The sequence below is a fragment of the Strigops habroptila genome, chromosome 16 (genome assembly GCF_004027225.2).
Source record: "Strigops habroptila isolate Jane chromosome 16, bStrHab1.2.pri, whole genome shotgun sequence".
Classification (NCBI taxonomy): Eukaryota; Metazoa; Chordata; class Aves; order Psittaciformes; family Psittacidae; genus Strigops; species Strigops habroptila.
The window spans coordinates 1,067,448-1,095,228 of NC_044292.2; the positions used below are offsets into that span (position 1 = coordinate 1,067,448).

At 48.8% G+C, this 27,781-nt stretch overlaps 2 protein-coding genes across 10 annotated transcripts in view; both read left to right on the forward strand.

The window, feature by feature from the left end:
* Nucleotides 1-30: 30 nt before the first annotated feature.
* On the forward strand, nucleotides 31-13,806 carry EMC1 (ER membrane protein complex subunit 1). Of its 2 annotated transcripts, XM_030507622.1 has the most exons (24): nucleotides 31-146; nucleotides 291-415; nucleotides 1,364-1,429; nucleotides 1,593-1,686; nucleotides 2,099-2,227; nucleotides 2,375-2,501; nucleotides 2,814-2,963; nucleotides 3,319-3,486; nucleotides 4,029-4,100; nucleotides 4,540-4,599; nucleotides 4,828-4,950; nucleotides 5,199-5,295; nucleotides 6,110-6,226; nucleotides 6,572-6,580; nucleotides 7,142-7,341; nucleotides 7,572-7,721; nucleotides 7,961-8,122; nucleotides 8,375-8,494; nucleotides 8,720-8,857; nucleotides 9,087-9,260; nucleotides 9,976-10,186; nucleotides 10,409-10,493; nucleotides 10,956-11,085; nucleotides 11,962-13,806. In XM_030507622.1, exons 1-24 carry the CDS (start codon nucleotides 70-72, stop codon nucleotides 12,139-12,141), a joined length of 2,964 nt encoding a protein of 987 aa, XP_030363482.1. In that variant the 5' UTR covers nucleotides 31-69; the 3' UTR covers nucleotides 12,142-13,806. The 2 variants fall into 2 exon arrangements, with proteins under 2 accessions (XP_030363482.1, XP_030363483.1); XM_030507623.1 differs by lacking the exon at nucleotides 6,572-6,580.
* Nucleotides 13,807-14,491: 685 nt separating this feature from the next.
* UBR4 (ubiquitin protein ligase E3 component n-recognin 4) overlaps nucleotides 14,492-27,781 on the forward strand; it is an 80,950-nt gene continuing 67,660 nt past the window's right edge. For 6 of the 8 annotated variants that reach the window (XM_030507613.1, XM_030507615.1, XM_030507616.1 and 3 more), the window contains exons 1-16: nucleotides 14,492-14,642; nucleotides 19,642-19,739; nucleotides 20,464-20,567; nucleotides 21,232-21,361; nucleotides 21,466-21,605; nucleotides 21,910-22,012; nucleotides 22,507-22,648; nucleotides 23,376-23,500; nucleotides 24,199-24,323; nucleotides 24,536-24,595; nucleotides 24,724-24,914; nucleotides 25,473-25,572; nucleotides 25,662-25,799; nucleotides 26,289-26,406; nucleotides 26,825-27,012; nucleotides 27,553-27,712. In XM_030507613.1, the coding sequence (XP_030363473.1) occupies nucleotides 14,509-14,642; nucleotides 19,642-19,739; nucleotides 20,464-20,567; nucleotides 21,232-21,361; nucleotides 21,466-21,605; nucleotides 21,910-22,012; nucleotides 22,507-22,648; nucleotides 23,376-23,500; nucleotides 24,199-24,323; nucleotides 24,536-24,595; nucleotides 24,724-24,914; nucleotides 25,473-25,572; nucleotides 25,662-25,799; nucleotides 26,289-26,406; nucleotides 26,825-27,012; nucleotides 27,553-27,712 (2,056 nt within the window). In that variant the 5' untranslated portion in view covers nucleotides 14,492-14,508. Of the gene's footprint in view, nucleotides 14,643-18,521; nucleotides 18,644-19,641; nucleotides 19,740-20,463; nucleotides 20,568-21,231; nucleotides 21,362-21,465; nucleotides 21,606-21,909; nucleotides 22,013-22,506; nucleotides 22,649-23,375; nucleotides 23,501-24,198; nucleotides 24,324-24,535; nucleotides 24,596-24,723; nucleotides 24,915-25,472; nucleotides 25,573-25,661; nucleotides 25,800-26,288; nucleotides 26,407-26,824; nucleotides 27,013-27,552; nucleotides 27,713-27,781 lie in introns of those variants that run through there. The other 2 variants (XM_030507619.1, XM_030507618.1) reach the window with 2 other exon arrangements.

Sequence of the window (27,781 nt, forward strand, 5' to 3'; positions counted from 1 at the left end):
TTGGCGGCGCAGGCGGCGGCGAGGGCAGCCCCGCGGCGTTAAGGACCCGTCGGCGCCGGGAGCGCTGCCATGGCGGCGGGGCTGTGGGCGCTGCTGCTGCCGCTGGCGGCCGCCGTCTATGAGGACCAAGTGGGCAAGTTCGACTGGTGAGTGCTGGCGGGAGCCGGGGGTGCCTCCTCCTGCGAGCCTGGGGCCCGCCGTGCTGCCCCCCGCTGCGGCAGCCTCCCGTGGGCCTCCCCCTCGGCGAGGCGCCCCGCGGTCCCGGCTCAGCCGCTCCCGTGCCTCTCTAGGAGGCAGCAGTACGTTGGGAAGCTCAAGTTCGCGTCTCTGGAGGCCTCGCAGGGTTCGAAGAAGCTCGTTGTAGCCACCGAGAAGAACGTCGTGGCTGCCCTGAACTCCAGGAGTGGTGAAATCCGTGAGTGGAGCGGGGTTTGGTGTGCTAATGGGTCAGGCGGGTTGTGCTGTAGGGCTTGCAGCCGTGTGCTGTATAGGGCTTGGGGGTGTTGGGTGAGGAGAAGCTCCGCATGACCCGGCTTCAGTGTCCGCTTGAGCACAGAACCCCCCCTGTGTGCTGGGCTGCACCCCCAGAGCGTGAGCAGCAGCTCAAGGAGGGGATCCTGCCCCTCTGCTGCGCTCTGGGGAGACCCCACTTGCAGCACTGTGTGCAGCGCTGGTGTCCTCAACACAAGAAGGACATGGAGCTGCTGGAGCAAGTGCAGAGGCCACGAGGATGAGCAGGGGCTGGAGCACCTCCCGTATGGAGACAGGCTGAGAACACTGGGGCTGTTCAGCCTGGAGAAGAGAAGCTGCGTGGAGACCTCAGAGCAGCTTCCAGTGTCTGAAGGGGGCTACAAGGATGCTGGAGAGGGACCTTCATCAGGGACTGTAGCGACAGGACAAGGAGTGATGGGTTCAAACTGAAAGAGGGGAAGTTCAGGTTGGAGATAAGGCAGAAGCTCTTCCCTGTGAGGGTGCTGAGGCGCTGGCACAGGGTGCCCAGAGAAGCTGTGGCTGCCCCATCCCTGGCAGTGTTCAAGGCCAGGTTGGACACAGGGGCTTGGAGCAACCTGCTCTAGTGGAAGGTGTCCCTGCCCGTGGCAGGGGTTGGAACTGGAGGAGCTTTAAAGTCCTTTCCAACCCAAACCATTCATGGAATTCTATGTTTTACTACTGAAAGAGTGATGCTGCTAACGTTGCTTTGTCAGTCTGAGAAGATTCATCTGGCAGTTCAAAAGCTGTTGCTTAGGGCACGCTGACTGTTCTCTGTGTACGCTTATGGCCATAAAGAGCCTACGTTTAAAAATAACCACAAACATGCTTTTGGGGAGCAGATCTTGTTCTCACATCGCTCTGTTGTTTTCAGTGTGGCGCCATGTAGACAAGGGAACCTCTGAAGGAGCAGTGGATGCGATGCTGATCCATGCACAGGGTGAGGAGAACACACAGGTGGTGTGCTGGGGCTGGGGCTTGCCCTCAAACTTGGGATCTCAACCATGTGTTAGACCAGGAGTTGAACTTGCCAGAATTTATCGCCTTGTTGATCTGTGGTGGCTACATGTTCCATGTTCATCTTTTCTTCATTTCCTGGGCAGATGCTATCACTGTGTCCAATGCTGGGCGTATTCTGCGCTCCTGGGAGACCAACATTGGAGGGTTGAACTGGGAGACATCCCTGGACACTGGCAGGTAGGCTTTCCTGTTTGTAATGCTGTTCTAGAAGGAATAAAAGGGTTGTTGACCTTCCTGGACTTGCATTATGGAGAAAGATTGGTTAGACGGATATATGTTTCCAAAACAACATTGGGGTGAATTCTTTAGGAAGGGCTGAACCTTCCAGTTAAATCCACTTTTATTTCTTAGCAAACCATTTAGAGGAAGAGATGTGTGGTTTTTACATGGATTAATTTACTCGTTAGACAACAAGTTCAACATGCGTCTGGTTTGGGGGGCTTGGATTCAGCAAGTGCTCTCTGCTGAGATCAGCAAGGGTACATAAAGTGGGATATAAATTGTACTTCACGACTGATGTTGAGTGTTTAGAGTGGGGTTTTTTATCTCTTAGAAGAAAATAGTTTTCTAACTTCCTGCCTGTGCTTAGTTTCCAGGTGGCTGGTTTGGTGGGGCTGCAGGACGTGGTGAAATACGTGGCAGTCCTGAAGAAAGCAGCCATCTCTCTGCACTACCTTTCCAACGGGCACCAGAAATGGGTGGAACACTTGCCAGAAAGGTCAGAACACCTTTGAAGTGTAAACTTCTGACAGGGAGCTTGTTGCCTCGGAGAGGAAAGGATGCTCTGCTTGCCTTTTGCTTTTGAAAACAGCTGAAAAGAGTGATGTGAGAAGATGCTGCTTCATGGTTGCTGCGTCTCTTGCAGTGAGGGCACGCAGTACCAGCTGCTGTATTCCCGTGGGACTGGAGTGATCCACGTGCTTGGAATTGTTCCCCAGAGCCACCTGAGCATTTTAACCTTCAGTGTAGAAGATGGAGAAATTACAAAACAGGTAGTGCTTGATTGTGGATCCAAAATACTGAATTTGGTGTTAACAAATGTACTTCTAATTAGATGGGCTGTGGTGTGCAGACTAATTACCTGTTGTGGTGTGATGAAATTCCCTTTCACCGTGGCATTGCTGCAGGCCAGTAAATGGGTTTCACTGCTGAAAGCAAAACTGGGTTAGACTTGCAGCCTGGAAATCTCAGTTTCTCCCAGGGTCATGAGTAGAAATAACTCTGACTTAAATTCTTGCTTGTGTCCAAGTTGGTTCTGTGAAGATTTAGTTCTGTTGACAACTTTGTTATGTCTCCCTTGGCAGATCAGAGTAGCAGCCCCGTGGCTGAAGAGCCTGAACGGCGCGTGCAGCGTGGTGGGGGAGGCAGTGCTGGTGTGCATGGACATGGACACACGTTCACTCTACGTTTGCTCCTTGGAGACCGAGCAGGAGATGAGGCAGATCCCGCTGCAGGTGGGAAGTGCTTAGAGAGAGTTGTGTGTAATTCATTGTTCAGCTGGTTTGGTGCCTGACTGAGCCTGGCAGTGGAGGGGGTTCTGTCTTTAAACTACAGAGTGATTGAAGAGATAAGGAGGGGATTGTGATCCGTGCATTGAGGCAAGGGAGAGAAAACTCTTTGTCTAATCATTCCTTCTGGATCAGTGCCTTCAGATCTTGGCTCCAACAGGATGCCTAGGCCTCCTTGCTTCTGCTTTATTTATCCTGACACAGGGAATCTCTTCATAAAACTTATATTACTGCTGATAAAAAGAAGCTATTCGTTTCAGTGAGAAAACAGCGTTCTCATGAACACATCTCCCCTTCACAGTCACTTGACCTGGAGTTTGCTGATGGCTTCCAGCCCAGGATATTGGCCACTCAACCCAGTGTAGTCAGTGCTTCACGGACTCAGTTCTTCCTGCAGCTGGCTCCGAGCCACTTCTCTCTGCTGCAGTACAAACACGGGCTGCTCAGCCACCTCCGGGACTTCCAGCAGGTAACCGAGATAAATGTACTCCGGTGAAAGGGCCAAATATAGCTTAATGTTCCTTAAAACCTCTGTACTAAGCATTGAGGGAGCTGCTGAGCTGCTTATTTCAGTGTGCTCTTGGCTGCGACACTTGAAAACCATTTGATTTCATTTACACTACTTGCTGAACTATTCCCAGTCTGCTGTCAGCACTGGGGTGGTGCCCTGGTTTTGAGGTGGGTAGAGGTGTGTGTCTGAGTGGCTGGTGGTGTAGCAGTACTTCTATTACACCAGCTGAGAGGTTTTGAAAGCAAATGAGCTTTAAAAAGCTGAGGAACACTGGACAGAATGATTCAAAAGCCTGTGGCAGGTCAGCTGTGTCCATGTTTGAGGAGTATGTTCAGTCTTAGATAATTTCATTTGGTAAAACAATGACATTTAAAGTCTGGCTGTGAAAGATCATCTGGTTTTGATTGGAGTATGGCTTAGTTTGGTGCACAGGTAGGTTTTGATGAGGTTTGGGGTTTTTCTTGTTTCTTTTATAATTTCCTGCTCTTTTTTCTTTTCAGGCAGCTCTGGTGAGCTTTGCAACAACTGGGGAGAAGACCGTGGCTGCTGTCCTGACCTGCAGGAGTGAGCTGGTGAGCACAGTTTGCCTGCACTGTGGAACCAGCACAGCTCTAGCATGGATCTGCCCGGGGGGGGTGGGTTCCATAAGGGTTTTCCTTCATGGAGGAGGACTTAATTAGCTGCTTAGGCATATGAAGGCAATGGTAATGCAAGCAGGCCTTGATTAAGGCTATTTGTGGCTTGGTGAAGCATGTTGTCCTGTGTGCAGCCTGTTTGAACCTTGACTGAGGTGGGCATGTAACCAAGGAACCACTTGCAGAGGATTTCAGTTCTGAGGGTTGCTGAACATAGCAAGGTCTCACTTTTATCAGAAATGGAACAGAACAGGCTGTTTCCTGCCTGTTTTGAGAGTCAGGCTGAATGTCACTTGTCAGGCACTCAAAAACCTGTTCTGTTTTGTCCTCTTACTGGGGTCTGTGGCCATGTTAACTCCTCCCATCCTCATTTCAGAAGCCTGGAAGTTCTGATGGCCTGCATGCTGGACGTGCTCTGGAGGATTCCCAGAAGCAGGTATGAAGTGTTCCCAAGAACAGAAGTGCTCAACAGTCCATTTTATTCCTTTGTGTGCAGGAACAGAATGAAAAAGGTGTCACACCATCCTTTTGGAGACTGTGGCAGCCCCATAGTTGTAATCTGAAGTTATCCTGAAGCCACAGTTCTTGCTGAATATGAAATCATTCTGCAGAACTTGGTGTGGCACATGTGTTTAACTCAGCTGTTTTCTGCCCGGTGTTACAGGACTCCTTAACCTGTTCCAATCAAACCTACAATATTAATCTCTACCTGGTTGAAACTGGACAAAGATTGCTGGATACCACAATTACCTTTAACCTGGAGCCGAGTGGTGCCAAGCCACAGCAGGTGAGTGGGGAGAGATTATTTCAGTCCTGTGGTTTATCAGACTTGCAGTGCCCTCCCTACCCTGCTGTGGCAGACTTGGTAGAGCCTTCCAAGGAGCTCCCCCCGTGGGGGGCAAGGGGAAAAGCATTCTGAGGGTATGCTGGATTGCTGCACACAATCGTGCTGTCTGCTCTTGGTTTACCCAAGAGTTCTGTTTTCTCCAAGGACATGATCATTAACCTCACTGCTTCATTTGCTTTTTGTTCCAGCTATACATCCAAGTTTTCCTGAAGAAGGATGACTCCGTGGGCTATCGGGCCTTGGTGCAAACAGAAGACCACATGCTAATGTTCCTCCAGCAGCCGGGTAACTGGCACAAACAGCAGCTTGCTCCATTCTTAACAGTGCACACCTTGTCACTGTAGGCCAGGAAGAAAATTCCAAGTCCCAAATGATTATGTTTTGTCATTGCTTTCTTTGGAAAGCAGCAAAATGGTTTTAACTGGTCTAAGTCACATTCCCTCAGTGCCATGGGTTAGTGGTGGCCTTGGCAGTGCTGGGGTGAAGGTTGGACTTGATGATCTTAAAGGTCTTTTCCAACGTGGTTGATTCTATGATTCTATGAAAGATACTGGAGACTCTTTCACCCTCGTAAGACATCTCATCTGAGAAAGCAGTTCTGCCACGTCCTTTGTGGTAGGAGGAGAGTCCAAGTCCTGTTACAGATCTTCCTCAAAGTTTCTTTGGAAAAGATCCTCATGGCAAAAATGTTAATTTGCAGGAAGGGTTGAAAGTTCTTCTCACTGACATGAACTTTCTAGGGCTGAAAAGGAATCCGGTTGTTCACAGTCTCTATCTCTTACTTTAAATAGACTTAATGACTGTAACATTTTTAAAACACCAGATCATAGAATCATAGAATGGCTTTTACTGATCCAGTGGCTTTTCCCCAAAAGTGGCTCCAGTTGTGTAAAGTGTTTGTCTTTTATGACAGAGCTAATTGCATGATATTGGATAGGTAGGTAGATAGATAGATAGCTGGAGGGATGTTGTTTTGCCTTTCATTAAGAGCAGTGATTTGCATCTGAAGGGTCCCCTGGAAGATATTTCCTGTATCGAGTGAGTCTATTCCCAGATATTAAGTATCTTTTTCCAATATTTGCCTCTTATTTCTTTCCAGGAAAAGTTGTGTGGAGCAGAGAGGAGTCCCTAGCAGAAGTGGTAAGCTTGGAGATGGTGGATCTACCTCTGACAGGCGCCCAGGCTGAGCTGGAGGGAGAATTTGGGAAGAAAGCAGGTAAGCCATAGATGTAATAGAATTACCTCTGTGAGTTTGCTTTTCTTCCTGCATAAATGTATTGATGGTTTTCTTTTTCCTCTGAGCTGAGAGGATTCTAGTTTCTACTGATGGAAATTAAACCAAGCAGAAACAAACCCATTTCTGTCTGAACTTTTGAAGTCCAATGCCAAATGCAGATGACATGAGTGTGTTACATTGTTGTATTAAATAACCAGCCAACAGCAGTAGGAGGGATTTTGGCCACCTCTCCTGAACATTTCCCTTTGACTTTTTCTGTAACACTTGTTTGCAATAGCCTTTTTTTCCTCTTTGTTTTGTTTTCTCTTGCTGTCCTGGATGCAGCCATTCAAGGTAACCTCTGCATGCAGTGTTCCTGACACTTCCTACAACTGCTTCCTTGTGGAGTCTGATCTCTGCTTGCTCTCCTCAGTGGTGAAAGATAGTTGAAGTCTGGTGTTCTGTTTGTTTCAAGAAGCTAAATATAAACCCTGATTGGGCAGAATTAAGTATTTCTTTACTTCAAAGGCTTCTCTTGCTCTGGGTTATGAGTGCAGAGGGAGATACAGACCTTATAGGTGGGTAAGCTTTAGGTGGGCACTTACTGTGAGTGTACCAGTGAGAAAGAAGGGATACAAAGGAAGAGATGCTGTATTCTGCATGAAGGTTTGTTTTCAGTTGATGGGGATGTCTTCTGGAACGAGCTATACCAGCATCAAGTGGGAAAAAGTTGGTAAATGCAGAGTCTGCTGTAGAAATGGTAACTGTAACTGTGCTGTTCTGGAGTGGGAGGCAAAGAGTTATCGTAGGTGCATGCATGCCAGCATTTCTTCTTTATGGTTGAGACCATCATTTCAGTTATGGAGTGGTGCATAGTGGTTTGTTCTGTTGTTCTCATGTTGGTCCCATTTGCAGATGGCTTGCTGGGGATGTTTCTGAAGAGGCTCTCCTCCCAGCTCATCCTGCTGCAAGCCTGGACTGCTCATCTTTGGAAGATGTTCTATGATGCCAGGAAACCCCGGAGCCAGATTAAAAATGAGATTAACATTGACAATTTGGCCAGAGATGAATTCAACCTCCAGAAGATGATGGTGATGGTCACAGCTTCAGGAAAGGTGAGGGAGCCAGGCTAGGAATCTGTTTCCAGCCTGTAGCAAGGAGCCTCAGCTCTGGTTTTAGTCAGGTGTTGGGCAGAACATGGCGAGAAGATGTGCAGAATGCTTTGTGGTAGCTTTGGAGAGGGACCAAGTCTCTTCTTTCTTTGTCATACCCTGAAGAAAGATGCAGTGCTTGAATGCCAGAGTTGTGTTGTTCTAAACTTGGGTTTTCCTGTGTCTCTGCTCAGCTTTTTGGTATTGAAAGCAGTTCTGGCACCATCCTGTGGAAGCAGTACCTCAGGAATGTGCGACCGGGCTCCTCCTTTAAGCTGATGGTCCAAAGAACAACAGCCCATTTCCCACACCCTCCACAATGCACCTTGCTTGTAAAGGACAAGGTGAGTGCCTTTCCTTTCTCCTTCCACTGAGCTTCCTTAGCTTGGAAATGTGTGCTTTGAAAGAGTGGAAAGAAATATCTTTTTTTGGGTATTGTCTGGTTGTCACTGACGTGGGGACAGGAGGAGAGTGTGAACACCCTGAATCCGGGTTGTGAATAGTCGACAGTAGTAAGCAACAGGGAGAAAATCAGCTCTTTCTTCTGCCTTAGAAAAAGTTTTGCATCTTGTTTGTTTTATAGGAAACCAAAATGAGCTTTCTGTATGTCTTCAACCCCATCTTTGGGAAGAGAAGTCAAGTAGCTCCCCCTCTTTTGAAGCGTCCAATTCTTCAGACTTTGCTTCTGCCTATTATGGATCAAGATTATGCCAAAGTACTACTCTTGATTGATGATGAGTACAAGGTAAATTGCTTTGCCCGGTGATAGTTTTCCTCATGTTTTGATTAATATTCCCCTCCCTTTGTAGCAAGATTAAAATGCCATTGAGTCACAGTTCCCACAAATTGATGAGGTTATTCTGGTAAAACAGACCTCATCCTGATAAATGTGTTTGAAACAATCTTTCTGTGCTGCTGTTTTATTGGGCTTTGGTTGTTTGGGGTGATTTTTTATGTCAGTTGGGCTTTAACCTCTGTTTCAATTCTTCTTTTCCAGGTTACAGCTTTCCCAGCGACTAAAAACGTCCTTCGGCAGCTGAGAGAAATAGCTCATTCTATCTTTTTTTATCTAGTTGATGCTGAGCAGGGAAAACTCTCTGGATTCAGGCTGAAAAAGGTATGAAAAACTCATTACAGTCCAAGTCCTAAACATCCTACCATTATTATCCTCTGGATAATGTAGATCTCTTCATTTGGTTTAAGGAGTTTTGCTCCAGACAGAAGAAACAGTTCAGCCTCAAAATGTGCCCAAGAAACTTAAATTTCAAAAGCATTTTACAGGCAGAGATGGTGTCTGTGGAGGACAAGATAAAAGCTCCTACGTGGTGCTTTGTTCCTGCAGGACCTGACAACAGAGGAGAGCTGGGAGGTGGTCATACCCACCGAAGTGCAGAGGATAGTGAGCGTGAAAGGGAAGAGGTCCAATGAGCACGTGCACTCCCAGGGCCGGGTGATGGGAGACCGCAGCGTTCTCTATAAGGTGCCCTTGGAACTTTCTGTTGGCTTTTTGTTGCTGCATTATCCCTTGGGAAGATCTCGGCACTCTTTCTAGGTGCTATGTTGAGAGTAGCTGCCCTGTGGTGCCACTTTTGCTATAGATGCCTCGCTGTCCACATACTTTGTTTGTTATATGCTTAATTCCAGATGAAATGCAGATAAACAGGGGGCCCGTAGCACTGAAGTGAGGGTGGTTATCTCTTTTTCTCTAGTCTTTGAATCCCAACCTGCTTGCTGTGGTGACAGAGAGCACAGATACACATCACGAGCGCACGTTCATTGGCATATATCTGATTGATGGAGTCACAGGCAGGATCATCCACTCCTCAGTGCAGAAGAAAGCAAAGGGACCCGTCCACATGGTTCACTCGGAGAACTGGGTGGTGGTAAGGAGTTGTTCTTAGCTTGTTCTTTACGTTTGGGAGGTTGGGCAGTTGCTGAATCTGTGTGGAAAAGACTCTTTGATCATTCTCTCTGATTTTTTTGGTGATTTTTTGAGATGTGTCTTTTGTGAGACCCCACCTGGAGTAACATGCACAGCTCTGGTGTCCCCAGCACAAGAGGAACGTGGAGCTGCTTGAGCAAGTCCAAGGGAGGCCCCGGAGCTGCTGCGAGGGCTGGAGCAGCTCTGCTCTGGAGCCAGGCTGAGAGAGCTGGGCTGGGGCAGCCTGGAGAAGAGAAGGCTCCTGAAGGGGAGACCTTAGAGCAGCTCCAGGGCCTAAAGGGGCTACAGGAAACCTGGAGAGGGGCTTTGGACAAGGGCCTGTAGGGACAGGCCAAGGGGAATGGCTTTAAGCTGCCAGAGGGGAGATTGAGATGAGCTCTGAGGCAGAAGCTCTTCCCTGTGAGGGTGCTGAGGCGCTGGCACAGGGTGCCCAGAGAAGCTGTGGCTGCCCCATCCCTGGCAGTGTTCAAGGCCAGGTTGGACACAGGGGCTTGGAGCAACCTGCTCTAGTGGAAGGTGTCCCTGCCCGTGGCAGGGGTTGGAACTGGATGAGCTTTAAGGTCTCTTCCAACCTAAACCACTCTGTAATTTCCTGCTCCCTCTCTCTCTACTGACTCTGCTTGCCTTGTATTCCTAAAACCCTTCTCTCATTTCAGTACCAGTACTGGAACACAAAGGCGCGTCGGAACGAGTTCACTGTGCTGGAGCTGTACGAGGGGACAGAACAATACAACGCCACAGCCTTCAGCTCCCTGGACCGCCCGATTTTACCTCAGGTTCTCCAGCAATCTTACATCTTCCCATCTGCCATCAGTGCCATGGAGGCCACCATCACCGAGCGGGGCATCACCAGCCGGCACTTGCTCAGTGAGTATGTCCTGCTCTGTTCTGCATGTGCTGACGCTGCCTGCACAGGGCAGTTTCACACTGAAATCCAAGCAAAATCCGTTTGCCACCAAAAGTGATGCCTGTGGGCTGCTCTGGCCTCCCAGCAAGAGCAGGGATAGGCACCAAGACAGCATTTGTGTGAGCTGTTAGGAAATGCTGTCAGAAACGGCCACTTTTAAGGTGTGTCTCTTTAATGCACAGTTGGGCTTCCCTCCGGGGCCATCCTCTCCCTTCCCAAGGCTCTGCTGGATCCTCGTCGCCCAGAGATCCCTACGGAACAAAGCAGGTAAGGAAAGCAGGATAACCTGGACAGCTTTGAGGAGGGATGTGTTTTGTGTGTAGCACAGTTGTATCACGTAGAACACTTTGTCTGGACAAGGGCAATTCTTGCATGAAATGAAGTGAGGTCACTTTGTTCCCAGTCTGTGACCATGGAAAACGTTTGTGATAGAACTGATCTTACCATTAGCAAAATGAGTGTTGTCTCCACTCTAAGAAGTAGCAGTCAGAGTTACTGCCTGAAGCTTTTACAATTACACTTACTTTTAGCCCTTGAGAAGGCTGCTGCAGTGCACTCTGACCCAGTGGCATGTTTGATTTTCATCTTGCATCAGAAACGAATCTGCACTGAGAAAAACCACTAAATTTGCTGTTTCAGGTCAGCTTGTGATGATCAGACCTGAAATGCAGGTGATGTCCTCCATGTGCTGGCTGGTTGGGTTTTGATTTCTCTCTACATGCCTTTCAGAGAAGAGAACCTGATTCCATACTCCCCTGATGTGCAGATCCATGCTGAGAGGTTTATCAACTACAATCAAACCATATCCCGGATGAGAGGGATTTATACAGCCCCCTCTGGCCTAGAGTCTACTTGTCTGGTGAGCACGGGCTGGAGCCTTGGACGTAGAGATGGGGAGGTTGTGGGTGATGCTGCAGCCTGTGGCAGGGAGCTCTGTAACTGCTGATCAAGTGGCTGCTCAGTGCTTCAATGTTTCTTCTTTTAATCAGAACTATAGACCCAACTCAATCGGTTCTGGTGTATCAAATCCTGTGCTCAAGTTCTGGGCTCCTCACTGCTGGAGCAGGGCCAGAGAAGGGAACGGAGCTGGTGCAGGGCCTGGAGCACAAGTGTGATGAGGAACGGCTGAGGGACCTGGGGGGTTTAGTCTGGAGAAGAGAAGGCTCAGGGGGGACCTTATCGCTCTCTGCAACTGCCTGACAGGAGGATTGGAGCCAGGAGGGGGCTGGTCTCTGCTCCCAAGGAACAAGGGATGGGACAAGAGGAAACGGCCTCAAGCTGCATCAGGGGAGGTTTAGATGGAGCTGAGGAACAATTCCTTCCCCAGAGGGTGCTCAGGCATTGGAACAGGCTGCCCAGGGCAGGGCTGGAGTCACCGTCCCTGCAAGTGTTCACACCCCGTGTAGCCGAGGCCTCAGTGCCATGGGTTAGTGGTGGCCTTGGCAGTGCTGGGGAACAACTGGACTTTATGATCTTAAAGCTCTCTTCAACCTGATTGATTTTGTGATTCTATGATCTGGTTTTACACCAGATTTACACTGCTCCATCCTTGGCAGTGTTCAAGGCCAGGCTGGACGGAGTCTTGGGTGACATGGTCTAGTGTGAGGCATCCCTGCCCATGGCAGGGGGTTGGAACTGGATGGTCTTAAGGTCCTTTCCAACTCAAACCGTTCTATGATTCTATGATTCTACACTCAAACCTGCATTTAACCAGCTCATGCTCTCATCCCTGTAGGTTGTTGCATATGGCCTGGACATCTACCAGACCCGAGTGTACCCATCGAAGCAGTTTGATGTCCTGAAGGATGACTACGACTACGTGCTCATAAGCAGCGTCCTCTTTGGGCTGGTTTTTGCTACCATGATCACGAAGAGACTGGCCCAGGTGAAGCTGCTGAACAGGGCCTGGCGCTAAGGCTGCGGGCCCAGGGAGGACTGTGGCTGGAGAAGACATCTGAGGTGTGGACTGGCTGAAGATCTGCCACGCCATGATGGGGTTCAGTTCAACGTTCCAGCTTGTTTGATGGGTGCAAACACCTATACACATTTTTGCTGGAAGATATTTGGGAGGAAAAGGTGCTAGTGCAACAACACAACATGCTGCCTACCTGTCTCCCAGCGAGAAAAAATGGAAGAGAAATGGAAAAAGAGACATTATTACACAGTAAATCTCCGCAACGTCCAGTAATGCCCTAAAATCTGCCATGACATCATCTCCCTGATGTTAGTGAAAATAATACTAAGGATACTCCTGATCCTCACCTCTACCTCAGCAAGAGGAGGACACAGGGGTGTTGGGTGCTGCGTGTGCTTGGTACCACTTGAGCTGCTGTGTGCAAGGCCTGAGAAGTGGAGGAGACGTTGGGAAGAAGGTTAGAAGTGGGGTGGATGCTGTTGGGAAATCGCCCCATGGGGTCACTCCCACAGGGCTGTGGGAGGAATTTGAATGTAAAATCTCTCCATGTTCTTTATTTATTATGATGTTGGGTTTAATTTTGCTGTATTTGGTGTACAACACTGGGGTAAGGTCTCATCATGGGTGGGGAGTGAAGAACCTCGCAGTGTTCCCCCCAGTAATGGCCTTTGGCTCTTTGTATGTAGATTTAGAATCACAGAATCAACTCTGTTGGAAAAGACCTTTTAAGCTCATCAAGTCCAACCATTCCCAGCACTGCCAAGGCCACCACTAACCCGTGGCACTGAGGCCTCGGCTACACGGGGTGTGAACACTTGCAGGGACGGTGACTCCAGCCCTGCCCTGGGCAGCCTGTTCCAATGCCTGAGCACCCTCTGGGGAAGGAATTGTTCCTCAGCTCCATCTAAACCTCCCCTGGTGCAGCTTGAGGCCGTTTCCTCTTGTCCTGTCCCTTGTTCCTTGGGAGCAGAGACCAGCCCCCTCCTGGCTCCATCCTCCTGTCAGGCAGTTGCAGAGAGCGAGAAGGTCCCCCCTGAGCCTTCTCTTCTCCAGACTAAACCCCCCAGGTCCCTCAGCCGTTCCTCATCACACTTGTGCTCCAGGCCCTGCACCAGCTCTGGTGCCCTTCTCTGGCCCCGCTCCAGCACCTCAATGTCTCTCTTGTAGTGAGGGGCCCAGAACTGACACAGGATTCGAGGTGCAGCCTCACAGTGCCCAGTGCATGGGGACAGTCACTGCCCTGGCCCTGCTGCCACACTGGTGCTGATACAGGCCAGGATGCTGGTGGCTTCTCAGCTGCCTGGGCACAAGCTGCTCATGTTCAGCTCCATCAACCCAGCTCTTTTCCCATGAGCAGTTTCCAGCCGCTCTTCCCCAAGCCTGGAGCATTCCATGGGGTTGTTGTGGCCCAAGTGCAGGACCTGGTACTTTGCCTTGTTGAACCTCGTCCCATTGGCCACAGCCTCTTGCTCCAGCCTGTCCAGATCCCTCTGCAGAGCCTCCCTGTCCTCCCGCAGATCAACACTCCCACCTGACTCGGTGTCATCTACACGACAGCATTGCCGTAACTCATTCTTTTCAGTGAGTTGTGCTCCCAGGAGAGGCCGTGTCCTGTCATGTACCTGCCACGTGTGCAGAGAGCCCCAATAAAGCCGTGTCAAAGAATCCCAGACTGGTTTGTGTTGAAGGGACCTTAAAGCTCCTCCAGTTCCAACCCCTGCCATGGGCAGGGACACCTTCCACTAGAGCAGGTTGCTCCAAGCCCCTGTGTCCAACCTGGCCTTGAACACTGCCAGGGATGGGGCAGCCACAGCTTCTCTGGGCACCCTGTGCCAGCGCCTCAGCACCCTCACAGGGAAGAGCTTCTGCCTCAGAGCTCATCTCAATCTCCCCTCGGGCAGGTTAAAGCCATTCCCCTTTTCCTGTCCCTCCAGGCCCTTGTCCAAAGCCCCTCTCCAGGTTTCCTGGAGCCCCTTTAGGCACTGGAGCTGCTCTAAGGTCTCTCCTTGAGGAGCCTTCTCTTCTCCAGGCTGCCCCAGCCCAGCTCTCTCAGCCTGGCTCCAGAGCAGAGCTGCTCCAGCCCTCGCAGCAGCTCCGGGGCCTCCTCTGGCCCCGCTGCAGCAGCTCCGCGCTCCCGGCTCCGGGACGCCCCCCCCCGCGCATGCTCCGCCGCCAACTTGCTGACTCACGTACTGCGCACGCGCCCGGGCCGCGGCCTCCTCTTCCAATCAGAGGACGCGAAGCGCGCGTCCAGCGGCGCAAGGGGGAGGGGGAGCAGGGGAGGCACTTCCGGCCCGGCGTGTCCCGCCCCCTCCGCCGCCGCGGCTCCCCCCTCCAGCCCCCCCCCTCGCCCAGCGCAGCGGCAAGATGGCGGCGGGCGGTGGCGCGGGGGCCGCGGCGGAGCCGGGCTGGGAGGTGGCGGTGCGGCCGCTGCTCTCCGCGTCCTACTCGGCCTTCGAGATGAAGGAGCTCCCGCAGCTGCTCGCCTCGGTTATCGAGAGGTGAGCGCTCACCTGGGCCCGCCCGCGGCCCTGCCTGCCCCTCTCAAGCGGCCTTCCCTCAGGGCGGGTTCCCGCCGGCGGGCAGCGCTGAGGGGAGCGGGGCTGAGAGGCCGGTGCGGGGCGAGCAGCGGCCCTGCTCGGGGCTGGACAGCGGCTGCTACCGGGGCGAATAAGGCAGCCCCGAGCAGTGTCCGCGCGGTTACTCACGCCCAGCCCGGCCCCGCGGACTGGGAGGCTCTCGGGGTGGTGCCCTTGGGACCTAATAAGCGGGGATGAGGATGCACGCCCGGCTCCTGCGCGGCCACAGCCAAAGCGGGGCTGACCCCGCGGAGAGGCTTCGGGACGGCTCTGGTGTTTGTGCCGCTGTTCAAGCGGGGGTCAGGCTGCGCCGTGAAAACTGTCGTGTCACTTGGCCTGGTGACGGGCTCCGGGGGACGCGGGGTGGCACCGGCTGCCTTTTGGGTTCCTACCCGGGGGACACTGCTCGCCTCTTAAAGAGAAATAAGGCTGAAGCAAACCGAGCCTGCCTTTTGCTAACAGGAAAGTTGGACTTGGAGGTGTTTAATTTAACTTACAGCTTATTTTACGAGCTAAAACACGAGGTGTGAATGCCACAACGTTGCGCTCAGCTACAGAGATATAACCCTGAGCACACGAAGTTGTTAGGAAACAAAACCCAAACACTGCACTGAGGAAGGTGATAAAGTAAAGCTTTATGGTGGTGTGCTCAGTATGGAATGGCTGATGTGCAACCAGTGGATGCTTCAGGTCAGTGTTCTGTGCGGATCATATACTAGTGGTTCACCTAGAGACTGGGATCTGCTCAGTATTGATGTGATTTGGGCAGTGCTGAGGCTGAGCTTTCTTTTAATCTGTTTTTTTCCAAGGGGGTTTAGTCTGGAGAAGAGAAGGCTCGGGGGGAACCCGATCGCTCTCTTCCAACCCAGTTGATTCTATGATTTAGGGACCATTTCAGCTTCGCTTTTCCTTGTGGAGCTCCACTGCCAGTGTGCCCAGAGGTCATCATTGGAGTGTCTGCAGTTGCAGGAACACTAAAGTGGACACACCAGGCTGTTGGGAGAGGTTTGTTTCCTCTGCTAGTGACAGTGAAGGTTTCACTTTCCGCTTGAGACAGAGGTTTGAGTCGTGTGCCTGATGCTCACTGTGCTTGATTACCAGCAGGAGTTAACATGAGCACAAGGCTTGGGGACAGGCTCTCATTTCATGCCTTGATATAACGTGTGGCAAATCCCAGAGGGGGGAAGAAACTCCAGCTTGTTGTGTTTGGAGCCGTGCTCCCCCGCGCCGAACAAATAATCTATCTTTACATTTCTAATCTAAAGTATTTTATCTGTTGAAGTTATTTTTGGAAGATGATTGTTGGCTCTTGTAGTGAGACTGTTGGTTGACACCATCTGCAGAGTGGCTGGATTTCCTCTTAAACAAGCATGGTGTGATGACAGCAAAATCCCAGAATCACTAGTGTTGGAGGGACCTCTGGAGATCATCCAGTGCAACCCCTGCCAAGGCAGGGCCACCCAGAGCAGGGCACACAGGAACGTGTCCAGGTGGGTTTGGGATGTCTCCAGAGAGGGAGACTCCACAACCCCCCTGGGCAGCCTGTGCCAGGGCTCTGACACCCTCAGAGTAAGGAAGTTCCTCGTCCTGTTGAGGTGAAACTTGTTGTGGTTTAGTTTATGGCCACTGCTCCTTGTCCTGTCACTGGGCAGCACTGGAACGAGTCTGGCACCATCCTCCTGGCACCCGCCTTAAAAGCACTAACTCCATTCTTTCCAAAATAAACTAATAAACTCATTTGTTTTAACAACTTTTATAGCTCACTTTGAAGTTTAAGCATCACTGAGTTCCTGGAGTTCCCCTGTTAGCAGGTATGTTCAAGAATTAGTAGACTTTGGCCTCTGGTTTGACACAAGTGATGGAACTGGTGGCTTAGAAAGACGCAGCTGAAGCGGAACGTGGTTTACAAAGCCTGTGAGGGTGCACTGAGGCTGGTTTGCAGGGAAGGGTTTTCCACAAGGGAGAACTCCTGCACCTGGTGCTGTGTCTTCGGGAGGAAGAGGTTGCTCTTGTGCCTGCTGCCTTACATAAAGGCTCTATTTTGGGCCTGTTTGGGATTTGGAAGCAGAACTGAGGCAGGAGGTGGTTGTTGCTGACAGGTTATGTTTGATATTGACACAGAGGCTTCTCGCTTAGCGTGAGTAATGAGCTTCCCTGGGAAGCAGAAGTTAGTTAAGCAGTAAATAGCAATACAGTAGCCTAAAGTTGTTGTTAAATCTCACTGTGGATGCATTATAACACTCTAGCACATCACAGATTAAGCTGTTATCTCTTACTTATGTTTATTTGCAAGGACTTGATGGTTAGTTGACAGATGCCTTCCACTTTTCACCACCATAACAGATCCAAGCCTCTTCTTGCCCAATCCAGATGGAATTCCCAATCTTGTTCTGGTTTCTTACACCTTGTGGGTGTTGTGCCTTGAGCTGCTTGACCTGTACAGTAGAGCAGTTGTTGAGGAGCTGCCAATTGCTCCTGTACTGTGTTATTCCCAATTTGTTCTTTTAATATATGTTGCATACACCAAGTGCTGCTGATTGATAGTTGGCATAAAGAGGTAGGTGCGCAAAATCAGTGTCTGAGTATAAGAGCACAGACTTTTTTGCACATTGAGTCTCTGGGCTCATTGCCCATCCATGTGCTTTGGGCAGGAGTGGAGAGGTGAAGCCTGGTGAGCAAGATACTGGAACTCGGTCATGTTGTGCCGCTGAATATCTTCCTGTAAAGCCTCTCCTAACGGCTGCTTTTCTAGTTCAGCTTTTTAGGTAGGCTTACTAGGGGCCAGAGAAGGGCACTGGAGCTGGTGCAGGGCCTGGAGCACAAGTGTGATGAGGAACGGCTGAGGGACCTGGGGGGGTTTAGTCTGGAGAAGAGAAGGCTCAGGGGGGACCTTATCGCTCTCTGCAACTGCCTGACAGGAGGCTGGAGCCAGGAGGGGGCTGGTCTCTGCTCCCAAGGAACAAGGGATGGGACAAGAGGAAACGGCCTCAAGCTGCACCAGGGAGGTTTAGATGGAGATGAGGAACAATTCCTTCCCCAGAGGGTGCTCAGGCATTGGAACAGGCTGCCCAGGGCAGGGCTGGAGTCACCATCCCTGCAAGTGTTCACACCCCGTGTAGCCGAGGCCTCAGTGCCATGGGTTAGTGGTGGCCTTGGCAGTGCAGGGGTGAAGGTTGGACTTGATGATCTTGAAGCTCTTTTCCAGCAGAGTTGACTCTGTGATTCTAATGAGGAAATCAAAGCTGCAAAGTTGATGAGTGTTTCTCCTTGCCCATTTCTTCTGGAGAAATGATAAATTCTGAAGTTTCTTCTGTTTCAGCCACATCTCCCATTATGACTGGAAACGATGACTTGGGATAGGAAAGCGAAGGCATCTGGGAATGGTCCTCTTCTCCCTCCCACCCCACCAAAGCTGGCCCCATCATGTGCTGGTGGGCCAAGGGTTTGTTCTGCTGGGATCTGCAGCAGTGCTGCTCGTTGCCAAACTTCACAAGCCCTGGGTTTTGCTGGGTATCACGATGGGCTGATGCCTTCTGCTCCCCACCTCCCCTCCAGGCATAACCACTGCCACCAGAGGTGGAGAGGGCTCTGTTTGAGAGGTCAAGTTGAAGTGGGTGGTGAAGATGAGTCCTATAATCTGTTCCTCCAACTTGCTCATTGAATGAAAATGAGGAATAAAGTAGTTTAAGCAAATAGTAGGCAGATATCCACATCCACAGTTGTCTCACAGGAAGCATTAATGGCAGAACCAGCTATGGAAGCAGAGCGTGGTTTCTGTTCTCGGGGTGGTTGTCCTCAGGTTTCTGTGCCAATGGGCTGTAGTGTGACACTGCAGCAGCCTTTAATGTGTCATTTCTGTGCATGGATGTTCTCCGTGGCCAGCAAGCCTCACGGAGAAACCCCAGAGACCTGAGTTGCAGTGGGTTAATGTGTGTTTTGCTTTTCAAACTTCACTTTTGGTTTGAGTTGGTGTTGGATTTGAAGTCACTCTGAGCTTTGTGTCGGTCTGTGTGTGGGGCAGAGTGCTGCCCGTCTCTGAAATGCCAAGTCTCTGCCCACGAGGCTGATTCCAGGGATTCATTTTTCTCCTCTGTGTGTTACCTTCACAAGTCTTTGCTCCCCAGCGTGTCACAGAGGCTGCCTTGTGTGTTTGTTGGTATTCTGCAATTGCCTGGTTTGATCTTTCTGTTTTGTGGAATTGCACAAACTCCAGTTGACTCCGTGCTTTAACAGAAAGGGAATGCCAGTGCTCTGGTGCTGGCACATCCTGCAGAGCATTACAGAACAAACAGGCCAAACTTTATGGGTAGCTGAGTTTAGAATAACTTGAAGATTAATGAACCTTCAACTGGGAGAGCCATAGCTAAAGAGGCTAAGCTGTTGATGCTGTATCATAGAGTCACAGCCTGGTTTGTGTTGGAAAGGACCTTAAAGCTCATCCAGCTCCAACCCCTGCCACGGGCAGGGACACCTTCCACTAGAGCAGGTTGCTCCAAGCCCCTGTGTCCAACCTGGCCTTGAACACTGCCAGGGATGGGGCAGCCACAGCTTCTCTGGGCACCCTGTGCCAGCGCCTCAGCACCCTCACAGGGAAGAGCTTCTGCCTCAGAGCTCATCTCAGTCTCCCTGTCAATCATTAAAGGAGAAACATTTGCAGTATTGGAATTACTTCCTTACATTTCCCATGTGGATAGCGATGCTGATACCATGATCCATTTGCTGCTGGAGGCCTCAGCCCCGAGGACACAAGAGATGGAACACAAGGGAGAGGACTGTGCTCTCAAAACTTTGATTTGGAGAGCATGTGTGATTTCATCAATCTTGTCTTACACCTGTGAATAGATACAGCGTATCCTGAGCGTGGTGTGGTGCTGCTGTCGTGCTGTGAACAACTGACACATCTCCTTTTCTCCTGTTGCAGTGAATCTGAAATCCTGCACCATGACAAACAATATGAGCCTTTTTACTCCTCCTTTGTTGCACTTTCTACGCATTACATCACTACCGTGTGCGGTCTAAGTAAGTGTTCCCCCTCCTTTGCTTCTCTTGCTCTTGTGCTATGACTGGGGTGTAGAAAAAGTGAACTGGAACTGTTGTCCTTTGTCTCCAGGCCTCTTTTTGAGTCAAACTTTAAAGACAGAGAGGATGAGACCAGCACTGCTAGCTTCTGTACTGGCACAATGTCAACTCAGATGGGAAGGGAAACTTGTCAATAGGAGGATTTGGCCACCAAATACTGGACAGTGCTGACTTTTTGTTGCTTATTCATTGGCCTGACTTCATTTAGGGAAAACAACTTTGAGTCAAATGAAGTTTTTAAATCAATTTTCAGGCTTTTTAGATTATTCTTTATCAGTTGTTTTAGTTTGTTGGAATTAATGATCAAAACTTTGTGACTCAAAATACTTCCTATTATTTTGGCTGTCAGAATTTGGCAATTTCAGCAAAAGAAGTGGTTTAAGTCAACTTGTTTCACGTTCTTCAGTGCTTCTGCCAGTATTAAGTAATGTTGCTGAGGAAGCCATTTCATCTGAATTACCTTGCCTGGGTTCTCTCTGCTTTACTGCCATTGCTTGGGTTACGTTTTAATGAGACTGTATTTATATTGCATCTGTGTGTTAGGCACAGTAGCTTGTGAGTGCATCCATGTTGCACATCCCTCTCTTTTAGTGACAGCACTAAGAACAGATTACTCTGAATGAGTTTAAAACTTGTTCTGAGTACAAGTATCTCCTTTTTTCAGTACCAAGAAACCAATTGCAGTCGGTGGCAGCTGCTTGTAAAGTCCTCATTGAATTCTCACTGCTGCGACTTGAGAACCCAGATGAAGCATGTGCTGTTTCACAGGTGAGAGCTGGTTTTGGCTGCATGAGTGTGAAAATGGGGTTTGGCCTCTAATTCGAAAGTATAATGTTGCATAAAACAAAGTTAATGAAGGTGTACTGCTTCAGTAAAGTGCTGAGGCTTCCTTCTGCACCCTTTACTCAGAATTTCAGGTGTGAGCAAGCTGAAATAAAGGTGACCTGAAGCCTTGGTTAATTCTTCTGCGATTTCCTGTGGTCTGATTTGGTTTTGTGTAACAGCCTTGATCAAATCAGTGGAATTCTTAAAGGTGGGTTCTTTCCCCAGTTGTGTTTCAGTCGTTCTGGGAAAGCTGAAAGCTATTTCAAAGAGGAAAGGCATGTGAGAAGTGTTCACATAATGTCACTTCTGATAGGGACATAATGTCACTTCCTTTAAGCATTAGCGTGTCATAGGAAAGAGTGCTTTTCCAGATGCTTTTCCATAACATGCACATGGGACAATGTTAGTGACCTGAATTACCTGCAATCAGTGGTAATACCACTAATACCATGTCTTTGGTGTGAGATCAGAGTGGGTTTGGAATGTTGCAGTAGCCTCACTAGCTGAAGGTGCAGTACTCTTAATGCAGCTGCTTAGAATAAATGCTGTTGAGGAATAGTTGGAATCAAGAGAGTTTAAGTTGTACTTGATGTCTTTTTCTTTGTAGAAACACCTCATTCTGCTGATAAAGGGGCTGTGCACGGGCTGCAGCCGCCTGGATCGGACTGAAATCATTACCTTCACAGCAATGATGAAGTCAGCCAAGCTGCCTCAGACCGTTAAAACCCTCTCTGATGGTAGGGGCTTCCATCTATGTTTATATCACTGAAGCACTTGACTTAGGCATAGAAAATACTGTGGGTTTGGTGTATGAAATGGTGCTTTGCTGATTGCTCTGCAGTAGAGGACCAGAAGGAGCTGGCCTCCCCAGTGAGCCCAGAACTGAGACAGAAAGAAGTGCAGATGAACTTCCTCAATCAGTTGACATCAGTCTTCAACCCTAGAGTCTCGTCATCACCATCTCTCACACCAGAGACACAGGTAAACAGCCAGCCCTAGAACAGGGTTGAATTTTAGCATTAGTAATGTTGGTGCAGGGAAGGACAGAGCGCAGTCAGTGGTTGTTTTTTAATACACATGTGTAGAGAAAACCTTTCTTAAGTATTTAAATCTTACTTGCATGTTGACAAGTGGCAAACAACACAATAATAGTTTTGTTGCTTCATTGACCCGAATGTTCAGTGATGTTCATAGCTCTTTTGAGTTCTGCTGCTGCTGCACCTTGCTCCTGTGTAGGTACTTGCTGCAATACCGTGTATTTTTAATGCTCCCATAATGATTTTAGGTGGAAGGAGAGAGTGAGGATCAAGCTTCCACAGATCAAACCTCTGCAGCAAAGACGAAAAGCATATTCATTGCTCAGAACGTGGCCAGCCTGCAAGAGCTTGGTGAGAGCCAGCTTTTTAGGATCTGGGAAGGGGTAAAAGAGGAAATGTCTCTCCAGTGTTACATCGTGCTGCTCTGAATGGGAAGGATCTGAAGGTTTTACTCGTTTGCATGCTGATGTTACTGGGGGAGGTTGTGGCTGTGATGTAGTTTTCATTGCAGAGGAGATGAGCTCAGTATGTTTGTATGCAGTCACTGTGTTTTGGGGGTAAATAAGGTGGACCATATAAAATAGCTTATGGGATGGATTATTGAGGAGGTGTGAATTAGACCTGGTGTGTCGCATAACATGCACACAGAGTTTTGTGACACCCGTTTCGAGTGTGGCTGAAAACTTCATCTGGTTTATGTGTTGTAAACTAGTATTTATCCTGTTACCTCATCTGTGACGATATTTTCTCACCACAAAGAATAAGTAAGTCAATTACTGATGACCATTAGATCTGTTCTTAGAAGCTGAAGTTATAAATAACACTTCTGGGGGTTTTTTTGGTAGGTGGTTCTGAAAAGCTGCTGCGAGTGTGCCTGAACCTCCCCTACTTCTTGCGCTACATCAATCGATTTCAGGATGCGGTGTTAGCCAACTCATTCTTTATTATGCCAGCCACTGTGGCAGATGCCACTGCTGTTCGCAATGGGTGAGTGTCTGTCCTTGCTCTCCTCTGGTGGATGCTGGGTACACTGTGTGAGAGAAAATAACTGTGCTAGCTATGCAGCATCAGGGAAAGTGCTGCTCCTGTGAGGTGTCAGATCTCCAGCAGGGCCAGGGCAGTGATTGTCCCCCTGCACTGGACACCGGTGAGGCTGCACCTCCAATCCTGTGTTCAGTTCTGGGCTCCTCACTGCAAGAGAGACATTGAGGTGCTGGAGCGGGGCCAGAGAAGGGAACGGAGCTGGTGCAGGGCCTGGAGCACAAGTGTGATGAGGAACGGCTGAGGGACCTGGGGGGTTTAGTCTGGAGAAGAGAAGGCTCAGGGGAGACCTTATCGCTCTCTACAACTGCCTGACAGGAGGCTGGAGCCAGGAGGGGGCTGGTCTCTGCTCCCAAGGAACAAGGGATGGGACAAGAGGAAACGGCCTCAAGCTGCACCAGGGCAGGTTTAGATGGAGCTGAGGAACAATTCCTTCCCCAGAGGGTGCTCAGGCATTGGAACAGGCTGCCCAGGGCAGGGCTGGAGTCACCGTCCCTGCAAGTGTTCACACCCCGTGTAGCCAAGGCCTCAGTGCCGTGGGTTAGTGGTGGCCTTGGCAGTGCAGGGGTGAAGGTTGGACTGGATGAGCTTAAAGGTCTTTTCCAACCTGGTTGACTCTGTGATTCTGTGTGTACATTGCATTGCTGAACCTTAGCATGTGTCGTTACTATAGATTTCATTCGCTGGTAATAGATGTGACCATGGCACTGGATACTCTGTCTCTGCCTGTACTGGAGCCCCTGACACCCACACGGCTCCAAGATGTGACTGTTCTTGCTCTCAGCTGTCTCTATGCAGGTGAGTGGATTTCTTGTATTTGCTCTGGAATTTTAAGTCTCTCTTGCCTTTGTTCTGCCTTGTTACCTGCATATTTAAAGCTCATCCCACAAGTAACCTTTATTTCTCCTGAATTTGAAAGCTCTGCAGCATACTGTGCAGCATGGTGACTGGGTTCAGATGAGAATTGTTAGAGTGGCACTGAAATCCTGGTATATTGTGCAAATGTTCTTGTCAGTGTCTGTGACAAAGACCGACTCAGCATCCTCTTCATAGCCGCTGATTTCTGCTCTTTTAATGTTCAGAGCATGATGTATTTTTACAATGCTTATGGCTTCAACTTACTTAGTTATACCCCCAAATCAACCTTGTTTCCCAGGAGTGGTTTCATACACCAGCATCCTGAGCGTTTAATTGGTATGGGTAAGATTTTAAAGAGATATGGGAGTAGAGTACAAAGATTGCCTTAAAAATGGCATTGAATTCCATGGTAAAACATTTCCTCCTTTAATTGTTCTCACGTGTTTCTCTAGGGCAAAACTTTACTCCTTTGAGGGTAGTTCAGAAAGATCTTTAAGCTGTCAGCTGTAATATGGAGTATTCCCTGCTCCATTAGATTTATGGGCATGTTTGCTACTGCTTGGTTTAATATGCAAAGCAGGAACATTGAGTCCTGAGATTGGCTCTTAGTAAGAATGTGACCTCTTGTTTTGAATCAGGTGTGAGTGTGGCCACTTGCATGGCCATCCTGCACGTGGGTAGCACTCAACAGGTACGAACTGGGTCAACAAGTTCCAAAGAAGAAGATTATGAAAATGATGCTGCTACTATTGTACAAAAATGTGTAAGTAGATGAAAGAGCATGATTGTTGTTTCATTCTTAGCCAGTGAAGTGCATAGAGTTTGTATTCCTTTGGATAGCAATACATAGCTGTTATTTCTAGGCTTTAGACTTGCCTAAGGAAGTAATGAGGTGGTGGCTAATTGTAGAGGGCAAAATACAATTGTATTTGGAGCTTAACTTAAATATCACCATGGCTTTGGATTTATTTTCAGCTTGAAATCTATGAAATGATTGGACAAGCCATCAGCAACTCACGCCGTGCAGGGGGTGAGGTAAGATTTGTATCTTGGGAAGCTCTTTCACTGGTTTTGTGCTGGTGTATTTTGGCATTTGGATTGACACTATTTTGTCTTTTTGATGCCTTTTTCCCCCCCTTCCCTCTTCATTTTTGGCACAATAGCATTATCAGAACTTCCAGCTGCTTGGGGCTTGGTGTTTGCTAAACAGCCTCTTCCTCATCTTGAACCTCAGCCCCACGGCCTTGGCTGATAAGGGAAAGGAGAAAGATCCATTGGCTGCTCTTCGTGTCAGAGACATTATTGCTCGCACTAAGGAGGGCGTTGGGTCTCCCAAACTAGGACCTGGGAAAGGGTATGTAAATACCTCTCTGAAGTCATTGCTGTCCATGTGTCTAACCATGCCCAGCAAGCAGCTACTATGGAGTCTTGTTGGTCTCTAAAATTTTATCTCCAGTTGTAATTCAAGTCTTGATTCTTGGGAAAAAGTCACTGTCTTCTTCAGTTTAGCAAAGCAGTCACTACACTCAATGAATTCCTCTCCCTCCCCTTGAAATTAGAATCATAGAATCCCAGCCTGGTTTGGGTTGATGGGACCTTAAAGCTCCTCCAGCTCCAACCCCCTGCCACGGGCAGGGACACCTTCCACTAGAGCAGGTTGCTCCAAGCCCTTGTGTCCAACCTGGCCTTGAACACTGCCAGGGATGGGGCAGCCACAGCTTCTCTGGGCAATCTTTTCCAATATGTTACCACCCTCATAGAGAAGAATAATACCTAATCTAAATCTGTCCTCTTTCGTTTGAAACCATTCCCCCTTGTCCTGTCACTACGTGTCCTTGTAAAAAGGATTTCTTGTAGGCCCTTAAGGTATTGCAAGGCCACAATAAGGTTTGTTTCCTTTATGTTTCTGTAGGCATCAAGGGTTTGGTGTTCTGTCTGTGGTGCTGGCAAATCATGCTATCAAATTGCTGTCATCACTCTTTCAAGATCTGCAAGTGGAGGCATTGCACAAGGTATGTAGGTGACTTATAAATTCTTGTGGAACATTTTGCCTTCTCCACTGAAACACTCTTTAAATTCTCCTTTCACTGCCATCCTGCAGGGCTGGGAGAGCGACGGTCCACCAGCAGTGCTGGATATCATGGCTCAAAGCACGTCTATCCAGAGGATTCAGCGGCTCATAGATTCTGTACCACTCACTAACTTGCTGCTGACTTTGCTATCTACTTCCTACAGAAAGGTAGGAATCAGATGGAGAACTTCTGTGGCTGGGGCACTCCTACTAAGTGCCATCCCCATGGAAAATTCTCACTTTACAAGCTGTGACTGTGCTAAGAAGAATTTAGAATTCTTTCAGAAGCTGTCAACTGGAGCCTCTCTCTGTTTTCAGAGATGTAAAGTTGGCAAACTTGTTCTAATAAATTCTTTTCTGTAAACTCAGTGGTATTTGTAAGTTTAGGGAGGATGTGAAAAGGCTACATTCAAAACAGATGCTTTATGTTAGAGCTGTTACTTGAAGTGTTGCTTACAAGCTTGGCATAGATTGTTTTCCACCATCCTGTGGAATTTTTAATACCACTGCAAGGGAAGAAGCCTTGAAAACCTGTTCATAACTTAGTTGAGATAAATTTGCTAGAAGAAAATGAAGATGTGGTAGGAACTTCCTCTTGTTTTCAAATTGTTATTATTCATCAGCCTAAAATTAAACTTGTTCTGCTGTTCTCCCAAGGCTTGTGTCTTGCAGCGTCAGAGGAAGGGCTCCATGAGCAGTGATGCAAGTGCCTCCACTGATTCTAATACTTACTACGAGGATGATTTTAGCAGCACTGAGGAGGACAGCAGCCAAGGTAATAGCAGCAAGCAACTTAAGGCAGGATTTTACAGTGTCTTTCAGATTTAGTGGGAACCTGGTTACTGGGCTGTTGCCCGTGTTCTGCAACATGGAATGACATGTAGTGCTGAGAATGTGAACCAGTTTGTAAGAGCTGTTTGGCAGAAGCAATGCTGACTGTGCTTTTTGGTGTAAACTGAAGGCTGAGTGCCTGGGATTTGGCAGTATTTGCTTAAGAGGAGAGTGGAAATAACTACTTCTTGTAAGCTCCTGCTGGACTTGTGTAAAAGTGCTTAGCCTTGTGATTTGGGAAGGAAAATGAAGATAGCAGATGCCTTAACCCCGCTCACTGAAACTCTTTTCTAAGCTGAGTAGTTTGCATAAGGTATTTGCTCATAACATTATGCTTTTGTTTTTCCTGCCTCCTGTGTTAGACGAGGACAGTGAACCAATCCTTGGGCAATGGTTTGAAGAGACAATCTCTCCAAGCAAAGAGAAAGTGGCCCCACCACCCCCTCCTCCACCACCCCCTTTGGAGAGCTCCCCTAGAGTGAAAAGCCCAAACAAACAGACTGCTGGAGAGAATGGGAACATCCTGGCCAGCCGCAAAGATCCAGAGTTGGTATGGGAAGGTCCTGAGGCTTAGTGAAATAACTGCTGTGCTGTAGTGTTGTTGCCTTGTCAGTGGCTGAGTATGTTGACAGACAAGATAAATGTGAGGTATTTTAAGTACATTGCTGATGGAGAATCAGTGGCTGCCTTGCCTTTGAAGAAAGATGTTTCCTCTCCTCTTCTGTCAGGTGGAATAGTATTTGTTACTGCCAGGGAAGCAAAGGCTGAAGGTAATATCTATTTGGGTTACAGAGACAGAGGGAAAATGAGGGCAGAACTTTAAGCAAAATGACTTGCTGACAGAATGCTTTTAGCTCCAACTCCATCAGGGAAAGACAGAAATAGACACTGCAGTGGAGAAGTGAGAGCCTTACAACCTTGTCAGAATCTGTCATCAGTCCTGATACAGATACAGGACAGAGTGCAGTGAGCTGGGTTGCAATGGGTAAACCTGTACTCTGGAGGGTAGTTCGGGCACTTGATCTGTTTTGCTGGTGTTTTAGTTTTTGTTTAACGTTGCTTCTATAGTGTGTTTCTCCTTTCTTCCCAGTTTTTGAGCCTAGCTTCAAACATTTTGAACTTCATCACTTCTTCTATGCTGAACTCCAGGAACAACTTCATTCGCAACTACCTGAGTGTGTCTCTTTCAGAGCAGCACATGGCTACACTGGCCAGCATCATCAAAGAGGTGGATAAGGATGGGCTAAAAGGTAAGTGAGCAGAGCTTCTGTGTTATGGAGCACAGACTGTAGGAGTTAGAGGGGTGTGTTGTCCTAGTT